Source organism: Drosophila navojoa, chromosome 5 (assembly GCF_054131105.1).
Source record: "Drosophila navojoa isolate 15081-1374.11 chromosome 5, UAZ_NAV_1.0, whole genome shotgun sequence".
Taxonomy (NCBI): domain Eukaryota; kingdom Metazoa; phylum Arthropoda; class Insecta; order Diptera; family Drosophilidae; genus Drosophila; species Drosophila navojoa.
Genome location: NC_142893.1, coordinates 1691641 through 1708606, shown reverse-complemented (window position 1 = coordinate 1708606; position 16966 = coordinate 1691641). Strand labels below are relative to the sequence as shown.

Below are 16966 nucleotides of genomic sequence, written 5' to 3'. Positions count from 1 at the left end.
ACTATTTACTTTACTTTACAGAGTGCATGCCCGCACTTCACAGAGTGCGTTTAGATTTGATTTTTCGAATGCAATAGGAAACATCTATTTATATTAAGATATACGTATAGTAGTAGTAGTAGTAGTGCTCTAAAACATCTATAAACATATCGGATTGGAAAAGATTTGTAGTTGCATTATGGCTTATAGGCGTTTGGGCGACTTCTTCGGGTTGCGCTAAAGAAGCAGCCAACAAAACAGCCAGCGAAACATCGTCAAATGCGGAGAATGTGAAGTGTTCAAATGGATTTTATCACCAAATCAAAAATTATATAGATATATATTTAGAGAGATAGAGAGAGAGAGACAGAGAGAGAATATTCTACATCGTATCGATGCCTAGCCAGTAGTAGAGTATTATGTTTATAGAGCTAACAGTTAGAGTATATAATTAAAACTATATATTTTCAATTTACATAGAAGTATAGATTAAGCAAAAGTAATTGTTTTTTTTTTTTTGTGGGTTTTTGCAGAAAACTTTTTGGTTTTGTTTACCTTCTCGAATTGGATAAATCATAAAACATAGCTAAAAAATGATTTATAGGTCGCTTAATAACTTTCTGTGGTTTCTTTCGTCCCAATTTTTTCATAGCGGTGTAATAATGTTTTTGAGATTCGGTGAGAAACATTTCCAACACTCCTCCTTCATACTATATAAAAGTGATGAGAATAGAATGAACATTTATTTATATATACAATACATACAATACACACACATATATAATTATATCGAAAAACAATATAGGAAAATAAACACCAATACACACACTAGTTATTGAACACCGATAACTGAATGAACGAAGGGGGAATCAGGGTTTATACATCGATTGTTTTGTACATGATTTTTTTATTTTTTTTGGTTTTTTTTTCAGGTTAGGAGGATTCTTGTTTAGAGTTGCTTTTATATTTATAATATATACAGTTGTTGCACAGTTAGCGAGTATTGATTAGTCTGGTTAAGAACTTAGGCCATATGGCTTACCTTCTTCTTGAGCATATTGAAATTATCAATGATAACTCCAATGAATAGATTGAGTGTAAAGAACGATCCGCACACAATAAAGATAACAAAATAAATATACGCATATAAATTGGCCTCGCGCTGAGGCTGCAAATCGACGCCTCGCGCATCCACAGCATCCGCCATCACCTCCATCCAGCCCTCGAAGGTGGCCACCTGCAGCAGAGCCAAATATCCCATGCCGACATGATCGAAGGTGATCTTCGAATTGATCCACGTATAGTTTTGCTCAATGCAATCCCATTTATCGTTGACCTCCTACAAGGAGAGCCAAAACAGAAATATGTTATATCAAACTTTCGATCTATGCATATGCAGAGGAGAATATAATTACAGATCCTGATATGGGTCTTGGCATACTTACAGTAATCGGCAGCAATTCGCCCAACTCATTGACGCATTTGAAAAATTTACCACCAAAGAATTGTACACCCATTATTGAGAAAATCAACCAAAAAACTAAACAAACCAAAAGTACATTGAAAATTGATGGTATTGCATACATGAGAGCATTTACTACAATCCGCATTCCTTGCCACCTGGAATAGAAATGTTTTATGAAACGCTAAAAAATCTGTTACGGATGGGATAATTTCTTTTTGGGAAGGGTATACAGCTACAAAATACAGTTTAGGGCCGAATTATAATATTAGGAATGTGCTTTTCTCATCTGCTAAAAGAACTACACAAAATATATTGAGTATACATATATATATATTACAAGTGTTGACTGCTTATATACAAAGGATAGTATTGATACTATACGAGTCGTTGACTATGTACATTATGGATATATGGAGTTATGGAGATATGTACTACAAAAATCGATTTCTATTCGAAATTCATAAAGAAGACGAGATTGTATTAAACACTGCACAGCTCATTTGGCGCTGATTTCGATTCGATTCGATTTAATTTGATTTGAGTTTTAAAAGAAATAAGAGTTATAAGAAAGTAGAAACCTACGTAGAGATAGAGAGCTTACACTTGGATTAGCATTAGATAGAGAATTGAGTCTCTCTTTCACAGATTCAGCAGTTAGTTAGGTGCAACCTAAGCCTAGAAAAACTCGGTCGGCCACTTACCTAGAGATGGCTCTCAGCGGACGTAACGCGCGCAGAGTGCGCAAGGAGCGCAGAACCTTAAGATTCTCATTCTCCTCAATGAGTAGCGAGAAAACAGAAACCTGAAACACAAATAAATACACATAAGTATATATATACATCTACAGAGTCTATCACTAGAGATCTTACAAAAACTATAATGAAGTCGAGTATAGTCCAAAAGCTGGTGAAATATTTGGAAAATCCCAGGGCCAACCACTTGAGCACCATTTCCACGACGAAGATGAGACAGAAGGAGAAATTGGTCCAATAGAGCACACGCTTTAAAGTCTTATTGCTATCCAAATAGATATCCTCGAAGCAGAGCGTAATACTAGACGCAAAGATCAACACTAGCACAAACCACTCAAAGGCTGGAGTATCGACAACCGTCAAGACAGCCGTACGCACGCGTGTCCAATGCTTGGCACTCGGCGTATCCATGCAGGACATGAACCAGGGGCAACGGAAATACAGGCTGCAAAACAATAACAAAAACATATGAAAATATAGCTAATATACATATTATATATTGATTCATTATCACTCACTGCTCGTAGCACTTTTGTGGAAAACAATCGTCTGGCACTTTTGGCGGCTTTGCCTGGCCAAAGCTCGGAAAAGTCATGGGATCATTGTAGGCGCCCTGCGAGTTACGTCTCCCACCGACAGTGAGATCGTCTACGTAGGATACCAGACAATGCCATGGTTTTTCGGTGAGTCGTGCAAACGTCGATGGTTTGCTTAACGACGGCTCAGTCTTCTCGCTGCTCGAAGCTCTCAGCAGCTCTTGCTGGCGACTATTGGTGTTGTTGCTGCTGCCCATTCCGGGCAGAGCTAAATGTGAGGCTGTGCCGGAGCTGTGCGACTCGGTGCGTGCCGATTGAAAGGAAGCGGCTTTGTCTAATGTCGATTGTGGATGCTCGGCACGGCGTTGTTTACTACTCACGGCCGTGCTCGCAGCCTTTGTTGTTGTTGCTGCTGCTGTTGCCGTTACGGCTGTGGCAGCTTGCGTTGTGGTTTGCTGTATGCTTGTCGCATGATAGTGCTGCTGGTGCTCAGTTAGAGCAGCCAGCGGCGGTGTTGCTTTCAGCGATGAAATTTGCGCCAGTGTCGGCGGCTCAATGCTCGATTTAAGAGACGTGGGCGGCGTGGCTGGCTGCTTGGCAGCATCCCTGCACATCTGCTTCTGTATCAGTAGGTTCTCATACGAATTGGTGCTCTTCAGCGAGAGGCTGTCCATGCGCAGTTTGTCGCTGTTGAGAAACTTGCGCGGCATCTTCTCCGATTCGATGCGCAGCGTCGATATGGGCTTATCCTCCTCGGGCAGCTCCTCGACGCGCTCAATCAGCGACAGCCGCTTGAATCGATCGAACTGCACGCTAAACGGATCGTTCTTCCGTCTCATGAACGGCGACTGGCTGCCGGATTGATGGCTGCCACTGGTCGCTGCTACAGCCAGCGCCTCCATTGCTGCAAAGGGGGCGTGTATTTGATCACAGATTTTGCGTATTTCATTCGATATGCTAAAGTCTTCGTCGATCTTCCGCTGCTTCTCTAAGCTACGCCGTTTGAGCTTTACGGATTGACGCTGGGCGGCAGCGCTGACAGATTGAGAGCGTCGGGGCACAGTGGACAGATCGTAGCTATCGTAGGGATTCAATGGATGCACTACCTCATCGGCAGCTGTGCGCTCCGAGGCGCCAGTTATGATCGCTATGTGATCCATGATCGCTTTGGTTGCTTCATCCGCTGCGGGCGAAGGCTCGGAGAGCGTTGAAATCTTTCTCTCCAGCGAGCTAGTCGAGCGCTTAATCTCTTCCAATTCTTTTTCGAAACTCTGTATGATATTGTCGAATTCAGAGTGCTGTTCCATCAGTGGCTCGCTTTCCTGCTGGCCATTGGAATGGCTGCCGCTGTGCCTCGAGTCCAGGGTTTGCATTATGGAATTGGAGATATAGCTAAGATTCGACTTGATGCTGCTTGTCGTCGTGGGCTTTTTCTTGCCCAAGAGCTCTTCGTCCTCTTGCAGAAACTGAAATAATTCCTTCTGATCGCAATTGAGCAGCTCCTCGCGCAAATTCGCCTGCTGTGACAGCAGCTCATCCTGCTCCAGTGAAATGGAGTTGAGCGAGTGCCCACTGGAGTGTCTTCGCATAGCACTCTCTTCGGACTTGAGACTGCGCGAGGGCAACAGAGAGCGCTGCGACTGCCCGCTGGATTGCGATAGGCGATCGAGGGATTTCCGATAGCTAGGCGAGCGTGTTAGCAGCGATTTCTGATACTTGATGAAAGCTTCGTCGGTGTCTTGCAGAGAGCCGCTGCGCTGATCCGCTGCATAGGCGTACGGATCTGTATCTGTGGAATTGTATTGGCCCAGCAGACGCAGCTCTATGGATTCCGTATATGTCGCCGAATCGTTCTGCAGCGAATCATTCTGTTGTGTGCCCACGCCCGAGGACATTTGATGCTGTAATCGGCTGCGTTCAGCAGCCGCCAAGGGCGTTAGATTTGAGGCAACGCCATTGCTCGAGGCATGCAGCATGGCGCACTCATATGTGGGTGGCAGGGAATCAGCTACAGGTTGCTGCGGATGCTGTGTTGCCGGCTCCTCATCATATTCCAGGCCATCGACTATGGTGTGCAGGCCATCGTTGAGTGGAATTTGAAAGCCAAAATCGGAGCCGGAAACGGGACGATTCATAGATTCCTGTGGGCAACGAGATAACTGTATAAACTAAACTTTTCTCTTTGGCTACTTCAGCTCAACTCACCTGATAGCTTAGTCTATGAAATTTGGTTTCCTCCAGCAGACCTGGCTTATCAATCTCTCTCACTGCCACCGTTCCGGAGTGCGCCTGCTGCTGTGCCTCGAGCACGATTTGCTGAAACTTTTCTGCAAATTTACGCTCTTTACGATCCTTGCGCTCCTGCCGCTTCTTTCTTATCAAATCACGCACGCGTTCTATGCTGCGAGCCAGCTTTGACTCCTCGCCCACCTCCTATACAAAGCAAAGAATTGGCATTAGATTTAATTGCTTTACAGATGGGATATGCACAACTAAAGATTACACTACTAATAATCATTTTTGGTTTTGTTTTTCAATTTACACACATATATATATATAGAATTAGTTAGTCCAATGCAACAATTTACAATCTAACAGCCAAAAAGCTAAACATTTAGAAACACAAAAAGAAAATTAGTTGCATATTTTTTTAACAAATACAATTAATAATTGGTTTTATGTACAGGCGTTTTTTTTTTTAGTTCACTTTTAGCATTTTAAATAAAATAAAAATAGCAAACAATTGGTTTAAGTAGGTTTTTTAAAGTTTGAGTTTGAAAAAATTACCTTTTTCTTGAAAATCTGTTTAACGGTTTTTTGTGTGTGGTTTTAAATATTGGGTTATTATTTTTGTATTTTTTAGGTGTGTTTTGTGTGTTTGTGTTTTAGTATTAAAAAGTTTTTAACGCATTGTGCAAAAGTTGACGAACAGAGTTTTAGTTTTTTAGTTAATACAATTAAAGTTTTAGTGCATATTAAGACTTAAGACACTGAGACTTAGACAGGGTTTTGATCATAGGAAATGCAATAGACATACGTTCAAATGATATACCATCAACGAAATTATGAAATTTCGTACAAAGCCGAAATTGAATAAAAAATATTTAGATTAAGTACAAAAATTAATACATTAACAATTTCAACAATAGGTTCGGTGTTTGAGTGAAGATGAGAATTTAAATAATTTTACTTCCGTGTATGTTACACCTTTTTCGGTTAAAAAGTGCTTCTCTTTCTCTTTTCAGTGTATAATTCAATTGGGCATCAAATGTATTATTAATGCATTTTGTGTGGAATGTAGTATTAGGTACTTAATCTAGTTAATCTAGTTACACACGAATCACACTCAAACGACACGCATACAAAGTGCAAGGCAAACACCATATAGATGTATATAGAGTATATATGTAGAGATATATAGGTTTTATATTAGTAGTTGGTCTTAGTTTTTGGATTTTAATGACAAGCTTTCCGCTTGTGCTCAAGACTCGGTTCGGTTTTTAGCTTAAGGGTTTTCCTTTTTTTTGTTTAAGTGGCACACACACACATACACAGTTAACGGATAGACATTTAGACATTCCACATAACAATAGATATGAAAAGCATTTCTCTTTCCAAGTGGAAAACGCATTGGACTTGCCTCTTTTTTCGATTTCAGCTCCTCGGAATTGAAGCTGTTGAGCAACAGAGCCAAGAACAAATTTAAAACCATAAAATTTCCCATCACCAACGTGGGCAAGAAGATGGCAAAGCATGTGGAAGCACCTTGCTGTAATGGCAAAAATATGGCATAAAGTATACAACTATAGTTATATATAACTAGAAAATAAATCCAACCTCCTCTTCGGCACGCATACAATCCCATAGTGGTTCAATCCATTCGCCGCACAAAATGCGAAAGATCATCATGAAAGAGTGGAAGAAATCATTGAAATTCCATCTATAAGAGAATAACTTTATTACATACATTTCCATATGAGTGGATATAGAAGTAAACTTGCCTGGGCACCGGATCTGGATCAAACTTTTCGGGTGTATAATCTTTGGAAAACAATTGCATGCCAATCACAGCGAATATATAGATGACTATAACAAGGATCAACGTGAGGTTGCCGAGCGCACCAATTGTCGATATAATGATGCTCAACAGCACCTTCATCGTCGTCCAAGACTGCGCCAGTTTCAGTACACGCAACTGCAATAGAATTTAAAGTAGTTAATAAGCTTCTGTCAGTCTATGCTAAAAGTTTTCTTACCAAGCGCAGACCGCGCAGCACACTCAGCCCATCAACTAGCTCGAAAATGATATCAAGCAGGCTGGCAGTGACAATGATCAAATCAAAGATGTTCCAACCACATAGAAAGAACTCTTTGGATAGAGCCATCAGCTTCACAATGCACTCGAAGGTGAAAATGGATGTGAACACCTGAAAAGTAATTTCAATAAGACAATTTCTCAGATTTAGCTAGTTTCAATTATATCCACCTTGTTGCCCACATCTAAGGCATTGCGAAAGCTTTCGCTCATGCCATGATGTTCCATGGCCAGAAATGCGGTGTTTAGCACAATGCACAGCGTAATAGCCAGCTCGAAGAGCGGATCACGCACTACCTTATAAAGGCAGTTCTGGAATTGCAACCAGCTCTCGTAATCCGCGCAGCAGTGCACGCAGCGATCACAATTGCGATCAGGCAGATCATCTGAAAAGAGCATAAGCTTTAGTGTTTATATTGAAACTAGATAAATTTAGTTGTTGTCTAACCAATGACGACCACTTCGGAGGAGAATTCCTGATGCAGCGCATATACATTGTGATTTTTAATGCGCGCTATATTGCCATTGCACTTGATAAGGCGCACCTCGCGTGGCGATAGAGCCAGCTCCACTGTAGAGACATGCCCCATTTCGTTGGCCGTTTCCTGTTCGTCGTGATCGTCAACCACGCCCGAATCATCTTGAGAGGATTCTCGATTGACGCCTCCACTTGAATTGGAGCTCGTCTGGCGACTGCTTGTGATTAGCTGGCCCTTATAGTCCGAGGGATATAGCATATTGGGATTCTTAACGCTACCCTCTCTAAAGCTGATGCGTGTTCGCTGCTGCGATGTTGCAGCTGCTTCGCCTTGGACAAGCTGTTTCTTTTGCTGCTGCTGCTTCTGCTGTTGCTCCATTTGCTGGTATTGCTGCTGTGCTTGCAGCGCCAAAGCCGAAGGACGATCCGTGGTGCTGTGCCGCGGACTCAGTCCTGGACTAGGCGTAGCCGAGTGCACTTTCGATCGCTCATGATCATTGCCATTGCTGCCGTTGGCATTACCATTACCATTGCCATGATCATTGCCGTTGCCATTGCCATTGCCATTGCCGTTGCCATTGCCAATGCTGATATTGTCTTTGCCTCCCTTTCCCTTTTTTCGCCGCGTCTTCTTTTTGCTGTAGGAGGCGAGCAGCACGCCCTTGCGTGAATCAATTTTCTTCTTATTGTTTTTATTGAGCTTCTTAACATTCAGCACTGAAGGATCAAAGCTAAAGGTGGAATCATCTCTATGATCCAGCAAATCCTTTTTGCGCTCCTGGAAGAGTAAGATAGGATTTAGCACAGCTCTTTCTTTGCTTATGGATAACTTACCTCATTTGTAATTTCCGCCTCCTCCTCGTAGCTCAAGGCCACAACAGCCAGCATCAAATTGATTAAATAGAAAGAGCCAAAAAACACAACCACTGTAAAAAATGTAACGCTCATTGGACCACACGTAGCTAAAACCTATAAGAGAGCAATACGTGAGACAAGACGAATATCTGAAGAATTTAGGAGTTTATTTACCATATTGTATACATTCTCCCAATAGTCCAACGTAATCAATTGAAACGTTGTCAGCATGGACCACATAAAGTTGTCGAAATTCGTATAGCCATGATTGGGATTATCGCCAACACAGATGCACATGTAGCCCACCGGACAATGACGAGCGCCTGTCAGATTGCCACACAACGTCGGCATCTCTTCCTCATCGTAAAGCCAATTGTCCGTGTCATTTACCCAGCTGGAAAAGAGGATTAACATGTGGTTAACTGTATGAATAAATGTACATGAACTCTTAATAAATACCATAAATCGCATAGCATTTATAATCGTGTTATTAAAATAGCTTACAAAATGCAAAAACTGCATTTGAATAAAACTAAAATCTTTATGTTCACACTTGTGATAGTATCAGTTTTAAGGCTATTTCTGCACTTACATTTTCCAATCCAGATGCGATATATTCGTCCAATCTGTGGGCACATTTCGCACGCACTTGTTGCGCAGTTCGCCCATGTAAACCTGCAAGGCGAACAACGCAAAGACCATCAAGCAAAAGATGGTCAAGGTCATGACCTCTGCCAATTGGCGAAACGAATGCAACAGTGCATTGATAATCGTTTTCAGGCCCGGCATAATGGATACCGTTTTAAGTGCGCGGAGCACACGAAATGTTCGCAGCCCGGCCAGATTTCCCACTTCCATGCCGATGGTCGCGTAGCCACTAGTGATGACCACAAAATCCAGCCAATTCCATGGATTACGCAAATAGGTGTATTTGTTGAGCAAAAAGCCTTTGGCAATGATTTTGATAACCATTTCAATTGAGTAAATGGCCAGGAAGATATATCTGCAAATTTAAAAGTAGTATCGATCAACGATTGTAGGACCATCAAATCATCAACGAAAGCTGACTACTTACTCCGCTTCCTCCACAGTCTCTGTCATGGCTAGGAATATACAGTTGAACAGTATAGTTGCCATTACACAGTAGTCGAAGAATTGATTTGTTGCTATATAGACACAGACTCGTCGCCATGGACTCCATGGATGGAAGAGGAATAGGCTTTTGGTGCCCGTAAAACGATGTATATAATTCTTTCGGAAACGCTTCGACACCACACAAAATGTCTGTAAAGAAAAAGTTAATATTGGCGCCATATTAGGGTTGCTTTTAACATTTTATCGTTGGCAGCACCAGTTAACAGAAGTGCTCCCCAATTAACAGAATTGCTCGCTATGCAACAGCAATTTTTCATGTTAAGCAAATGTCATGTGACCTATCGATAACTTGTGAACTGTCAAAGTCGGGCCACGCGAAGCTGCCAGCTAGATTTCCGTTCGACTGTCGTTCTTTCGTTCTCAGGCCGTCTTCGTAAGCAGAAGGAAAATGAGAGCTAAGGTAAAATCTCGAATTTTCTCCCAGTGATGGAAAAAATTGTGTATTAAATATTTAAAAAGCAATTACTATATTGATTGTGTACTCTTGTGTATTTACAGTGGCGTAAGAAGCGTATGCGTAGGTTGAAGCGTAAGCGCAGGAAGATGCGTGCAAGGTCTAAGTAAACCTGCCATTCCGCTATCGACCATTTTCGTGGTGAGTACCGCTTGTAGACGGCCGGCGGAGCGCTAGCGCTCCATTTGCTGTTTTATTTGCTTGGCTCTCATGTGATACTGATATTCTGTTTTTCTCTTCCATTTCAGGAACTTCTGACGTACAAAAATGAAAAATACCGACTGGGCAAAATGAAGCCCGAAGTAATTTGCAAATTTAGTTTTCGACAACCAGAAAAATAAATGTGCTTACTAAAATTCACTTTGAAATTTCCATTTGAGAAAACTTAAATAAATTGCTGGTTTAAAAACGTTCCACAAAAACTAAAAACAGAAAATTTTGTGTTAATATTAGTCGAAATCGGTATCAGTTTTAAAGTATTTAGAACGTGCTTTTTCAACATAACCAAATATTTGTACACATGTGTGGGTCGACTCTCGCTTGTATATGCTTGGAACTGAACTGTGGAAGCGTGAGTGTCATCTGAAAGGCTGCCAAGAAGTTTTTGGAGTCCGCCCACAATGCGAATTTTATTGTATTTAGAATAAGTACAAAAACACTGCCGGAATATCCATCGTTTTGGTTGGATTTTACTAAAACCTTATTTGGACTTTTTTTTGCTAACAGGACAACGGCAACGGCGCTACGCTGAATAAAGATGAGAAGGGAAAAAAAGGTGAGTAGCAGACAAATGGCGAACACCCAGCATATGATCAGTTGGGCAAGGTCCATCAGCAACGTCCGACGGCGGAAGCGTCTATTGATTTGTTAGCAAAACATTCTGATTGGCATTGCCTGTTAGCCCGCCTTATGCTCGGGGCGGGAATGGCAGGTTCATTAGCGCTGATTTCTTCAATTAAGTGTGCTGAGGATAATCAAATGCTCTCTCCGGCCCCCAAGGTCGTTTACCGTTGAGCCGTGTAAGCAGAAATTTTAATGTAACAAGCAGAAATTACGATTGGGGGCGGCAGTTTGTTCTTTCTATGGCCCCCAGCTAGCTGTGGTGTGTGTTTGTATGCGTACTCTGTAAATTTGCATGCTCTGGGCAGCTGTATGCAAGTGTGTGTGTGAGTCAGCTTAAGAAAAAGCGTGTGCGCAAAATGAAAAGTTGTGTTAGCACTTGTAACCAGATAAAGTGTAAGAGGGGAGGAGGAGGAGGGGCGAAATATGTTCTTAGATTGTGTACATTTTGGCAAACATGCTGCTGGTCTCTTATCACATGCCACTGCAGATGTTTGCTCTTGCTTTTGGCTAGCTTAGTGTGCCATTAAATGCCATTAAGCACTTTGATTTTCCGTTTCCCCTTTTAGTGTACACCGACGCACAGGCACACACACACACACATACAAACGCCTTGGCGTTGCCATGCGTGCTTGCGCTCAAATGTCTGGCAACATTACGTTACACTTACGCCAGCCCTGATGGCCATTTGAATGCATGTTTACGCTACGGCCCAACTCAGGCCAGTGGAATTATTTGGTCAGAACACGTTTACGTGTGTGTGTGTGTGCTTTTTTTTATGGAATGCCGCCAAGTCTTGAGTAAACTTGCATGTTCACCTATAATTTGTCCGGCTCGTTGGCTTGCCTGCTGCCTGCCTGGCTGGGCTGCTGTATAGCTGCTGGCTCCACCTGTCGGCCGTTGGCAGTTTGTTTAAGTTAGCAGTCACGTAAAAAAAAAACTCACATTGCTGCTCGGCCATTTTTAAGGCAAACTCTCTGCCTGACCCATTTCCTGTTTGTATATGTACATGTGCTTGCGTGTGTGTGTGTGTGTGTGTACTTGTATTTGTATTTCTTTACTTTAGCTGTTGCTAAATTTACTCTCACTTTATTTGCCCTTTTTTGTGGCACATTATGCTGATATCCGTGGCGCTTATTCAAGTGGCGGCCCCACGAGGGCTGCTCTAGCCGTTTTGCATTTACATTAACCTCAGTATTCTTTTATGTTGCTACTTTTTTTCTATTTTGGCATCAAAAAGTGCATTCATTTTCATTAAGTCGTTGCATTTTGCACTTTTGAACAACAACAATGGCGACGACAGCGCGTTCCATTTCCGCTTGTGCCACTTGCTGCACACTGTGAATAGGGGCATTGAAACGGTTTGGGTTTGCCCTGTGTACGTATGTATGTCGTGTGCTTGTGTGTGTGTGTGTGTGTTTGTTTGAGTTTGTTTGTTTGTTCGAGTTATTAATTAAAGGCTATGGAAATGGCAATGGGCCAAATGCAGCATTTTAATAAATTTTGTTGCCTTTCTTGTTGTAGTTGCTTCGCTTTCGTTTTAGTTCTCGCTTTGCTTCGTTTGCCACGCTAATATGCAGATGAGTGTTGTGAATACGTGTGCGTGTGTGTGTGCCCATGGGAACTTTTGCTTACCTCCTCATATATAAAGGTGTCAATCTCCTCGAGCGGCTTGCCGTACATATCCTCCGGAAACGGCTCAAACTTTCGTGGCAATACATCGCCATCCTCCACGGAGGCCTTCGTCCGCGGATGGAAGCCATATTCGCGCACCAGCTGAATGTGCCGATTCTCGTGCTTGACCTGCGACTTTTGCGTGTAGGCAACGACTTGCTGTTTGGCAACTGCAACCAGTGCGAGAAAGAGAGAGAGAGAGAGAGAGAGAGAGAGTTGAACTTAAAGTTAGTAAATGATTAAGCACATCACACAGTGTGTCACATAAATCTTAGTTAAAATAAAGTGTTTTTCTCTTTCTGGGGCATAAATCTGCCATCCATCGTGGAAGGCAACTTGAAAAGTACGACCCCAATACACAGGCTGTCGTTTCATATAGACGAGGAAATTATAATAAAAGCTATACCGCCCGTAAATTCCAAGAGAGCACAGTTTCAGTTAAGTCTTGGGTCTATTTCTATATCGAATCGAGCACAGGGTGCAAAAGTTTTGATCATTTCTAGACTATGTAAAACAGAATAAACTAAACTAGTTTAATATAAACTTAAAATTCAACCCTCGCAGGCAAGCAATTCGAACTCAGCGAAAGTACAAATGCTGCAGGCCCTCGGAGGCGGCGTTTCAGGTGCATTGACACGATTCGTAGCGCACCCGTTCGACGTGCTGAAGATTCGATTCCAATTGCAGGTGGAGCCACTAAAGAAACGCTCTAACGTTTCCAAATATGCCGGCATGCTGCAAGCCTTCTCGTCCATCTTCCGGGAGGAGGGTCTGCGCGGCATCTGGAAGGGCCATTTGCCGGCGCAAATGATGAGCATCACCTACGCCCTGGTCCAGTTCTGGTCGTACGAGCAGCTGCACACGGCCATGTTGCAGTATAAATTTGGCCGCGACAATGTCCATCTGTCATATTTTATGTGTGGCGGCTTGGCCGGCTGTGTGGGCACGGTGGTTGCCCAGCCGTTCGATGTGGTGCGGACACGTGTGGTTGCTGCCGATCCGGGCACGACTGCCGGCACTCTGAAGCCGCTCTCCGGCGTGCACAAAGTATTCAAGCGTGAGGGACTGCGAGGCGTCTCCAGCGGCATGATGATGACCCTGGTGCAGATCTATCCGCTAGTGGGTGCCAATTTCGTCATCTACAAATTCTTAAACCATTTTACGTTCAAGATCATCAGCCTTATACGGGAGGAGAAGCATGTCCGGCGTGAAATACCGGGAGCGCTGCTCTTCATGAACGGCGCCATCTCCGGCGTCCTCGCCAAGGTGCTGGTCTATCCGGCCGATCTGATCAAGAAGCGCACCATGCTCAGCCACTTCCAGGAGGACCGCAAGAGCTTCGGCGTCAATCCGCTCTGCGACACGATAATGCTATGCATACGCAGCACCCTGGAGAAGGAGGGCGTGCGCGGCTTCTACAAGGGCATGTGGCCCACTCTCTTCAAGTCGGGCGTCATGTCCGCCTGCTATTTTACCATTTACGATTACTTCAACAACAAAATCACCGTGCCCTACAAGCAGTACGAACGTCAGCAAAATGAGGAAAAGAACAAAGCGAAAAAGTAAAATTCAAAGTAAACGGATAACCAAAGCGCAAGCAATCAACGAAAATCAAAATCAAAATGAAATTGAAATTGAAATTGATAGGAAGAACCTTATGTGAGTTCAAATCAAATGAAGTGAATAGGATAGTAATACTACAAATATGGAGCTTAGGGGAAACTCAACAATTTTCGATAGCAAAAAAACGCAAAGGAAAACCACAAAGCAAAGCAAAAAAAAAAAAAAAATCAAACATATACAAATTCGGAATTTTCTTGTCCAAAAATATTTTGTCATTGTTTTCGTTTTTAAACATTTTCGACTTATCCATGCATCAAATCTCTCTTAATTTATACACAACGAAAATAAATTTTAAGTTTCAACAAATTAATAATGTCATATATATACATAGAAAATAAATTTGTAAATGGAAAAAAATATGGGAAAAAATTGATGAATTTGTATTAAAATTATTAATAATTTCTATAGAATTCATTAGACAAAAATAATTTTTATTATAATTATTAATAATTTCTATAGAATCCATTAGACAATAATAATTTGGTTCGTATAGTTCCCAAGTCTTGCAGCAAGTACGCTTAAATCATAAATTTAGATACTTTGCCGATAGATAGTTTTATTTATGCGTATGGTTATTGGATACTGGGCTGACAGCTTAATAGGTTTATATATGATATATATATAAATATATATATGAAAAACGAATTTGAACATCTGTCTAATACCCTAGAATGACATAGGACCTATTATAGTATGTAGACATTATGTATATCTATACATAGTATATTATTTCTTCAAACCCCTGCTGATCAAATTTTTTCGTCATTTCAGATAATAATTTATCTAATTAAAATGAATATCAAAAATCCCAATTTCTAACATTGCCTGACATTATTATGCACATTTCATCTACAAACTCCAAATTTCGTTTGATTGTTACATAAATCAACTCTATAATAATGATAATTAACATAATTATCATTGGCATTAGCACTAATAATTATGATTGCTCTTGAATTTGCATTGCATCATCGCGTCTTACGTCTTCAACTTGATCTTCAGCTCATCGCTAAACGGGCATCTCCAATCTCCCACCTTCCATCTCGTATCTCCCATACCACCTACTTCTTCTTCGTCTTCTTCTTCGTCTCTTACACTTTCACCTCGACTGACATAATCTCTTGTGGCTTTGACTTTTGGATAGACTCAAGTTTGTCAAGTTTTGTTTTTGCTCTTAAATTATTACACTACATACTTTATTTTGTACATGGACATAACATTTGGGTTAATCCCCCTTTTATGGGGGCGAGTGAAAGGGGTCGGTTACATAAATACGAAGAGTAAATGTTGCAAGATGCTGAAATGGATGCTGCGTATGGGTATGCTGATCAGTGAGTGAATCATAACTTATTATCTCCAATGGGGCGCGGGGGCCATGAACATGAACATAGACTAGACGACCAGGGTTGGTCAGCGCCGGCCGTTGGCCTAGGCCCAGCCGGAGTTGCCGCCGGACCAGCCGCCAGTGGGCGGGGAGTAGTTGTAGCCGCTGCCACCACCGCCGCCTGAGCCGCCAACTGCTGCTGCCACAATGTGGCTATCATCGTGGCCGCCACTGTAGCTGCTGCCTCCACTGTAGCTGCTGCCGGTGCTGTAGCTGCTGCCGCCGCTGTAGCTGGAGCCGGTTCCTGTCCAGCCGCTGGCTGGCGCTGCATAGCTGCTGGCTGGCGCTCCATAGCTGCTGGCTGGCGGTCCGTAGCTGCTGGCTGGCGCTCCATAGCTGCTGGCTGGCGGTCCGTAGCTGCTGGCTGGCGCTGCATAGCTGCTGAAGCCTCCACCACCGCCAGATGCGTGCGAGGAGCCCGAGGACGCAGCAGTCGCCGCTGCCACGGCAGCCAAATGGGCATCATCGTGACCGCCACCACCACCACCGCTGTAGCCGCCGTAGCCGCTGCCGCCATGCGATGAGGAGTCAGAGGTGGCAGCAATGGCGGCGATTTGAGCCGCTCCATGTCCACCACCGCCGCCGCTGTAGCCACCAGCGCCGTGTCCACCACTGTAGCCACTATAGCCGCCGCTGCCATGTGAAGAGGAGTCCGAGGTGGCAGCAATGGCCGCGATGTGTGCGATGCCGCTGTCATGTGAGCCACCGCCGCCGCCGCTGCTGTAGCCATGGCCTCCACCACCACCGCCATGTCCGCCGGCAGCGCCTGCAGCAGCAGCGATCACAGCCAGTTTGCCGTCGTCGTGTCCGTGACCGTGTCCACCGGCGCTGTAGCCACCGGAACCACCATAATGACCGCCGCCTAGCGATGCGCCGTGATTCTCAGTGATGACAGCAAAGGTGCTCACATGAGGAGCACCGCCGCCGCCAAAGCCGCCACCGCCGCCATATCCACCGCCGCCATGACCCTGATCGTGTATTTCATAAGCGGAAAAGTCGCCGCCGCCTCCGCCATGGCCATGATCGTGGCCACCGTCGCCGCCACTTTCCGGCAGGTGGATGCGTATGTGCACGTGCTCACGTCCAAAGGTTGGCTTGCTCCATGCAGCGGGACTGCCGAGCAGCAGAGCGCTCAGCTACACATGTGAGAGATAGAGAGAGGGGGGAGGGAGAGCGAGAGAGAGATAGCACTAGTTAGCAACCACAGCGATGGGCTGCAACAGCAGCAACAGCACAACAACAACACTCACTATGAAATACGCCGCCATAACGCTTCGATTGACTGGATAAAGGATATGGGCTTTGTTTTTGCTTTGTGTCGTCTGCTGGAACAACGACAAACTGTAAATGATTCGGCTAACGATGCAGCGGCGCGTTTTATACACGAACCGAACTAACGGAGCAGCCGAATTGAGCAGCGCTCGGGTTATGTAAGCTGGCCAGTGGCAAGTGCAAG

At 43.6% G+C, this 16966-nt stretch overlaps 3 protein-coding genes across 3 annotated transcripts in view; 1 reads left to right on the top strand and 2 right to left on the bottom strand.

The window, feature by feature from the left end:
* NaCP60E (Na channel protein 60E) overlaps nt 1–16966 on the bottom strand; it is a 37641-nt gene that overhangs the window by 7766 nt on the left and 12909 nt on the right. The window contains 18 exon segments of the mRNA XM_089261914.1: nt 535–689; nt 1022–1318; nt 1425–1599; nt 2146–2246; nt 2314–2641; nt 2715–4873; nt 4938–5165; nt 6373–6501; nt 6570–6672; nt 6734–6927; nt 6989–7159; nt 7219–7433; nt 7496–8303; nt 8360–8494; nt 8555–8774; nt 8973–9383; nt 9456–9664; nt 12465–12673. Coding sequence (XP_089118040.1) covers nt 535–689; nt 1022–1318; nt 1425–1599; nt 2146–2246; nt 2314–2641; nt 2715–4873; nt 4938–5165; nt 6373–6501; nt 6570–6672; nt 6734–6927; nt 6989–7159; nt 7219–7433; nt 7496–8303; nt 8360–8494; nt 8555–8774; nt 8973–9383; nt 9456–9664; nt 12465–12673 — 6247 coding nt within the window.
* Tpc2 (Thiamine pyrophosphate carrier protein 2) lies at nt 9780–14298 on the top strand. The gene is made up of 4 exons (XM_089261913.1): nt 9780–9935; nt 10034–10130; nt 10238–10764; nt 13068–14298. Exons 3-4 carry the CDS (start codon nt 10747–10749, stop codon nt 14067–14069), a joined length of 1020 nt encoding a protein of 339 aa, XP_089118039.1. The 5' UTR covers nt 9780–9935; nt 10034–10130; nt 10238–10746; the 3' UTR covers nt 14070–14298.
* LOC108653437 (uncharacterized) lies at nt 15287–16944 on the bottom strand. The gene is made up of 2 exons (XM_018103925.3): nt 16761–16944; nt 15287–16646 (listed from the first exon to the last, which is right to left on the bottom strand). Exons 1-2 carry the CDS (start codon nt 16776–16778, stop codon nt 15555–15557), a joined length of 1110 nt encoding a protein of 369 aa, XP_017959414.3. The 5' UTR covers nt 16779–16944; the 3' UTR covers nt 15287–15554.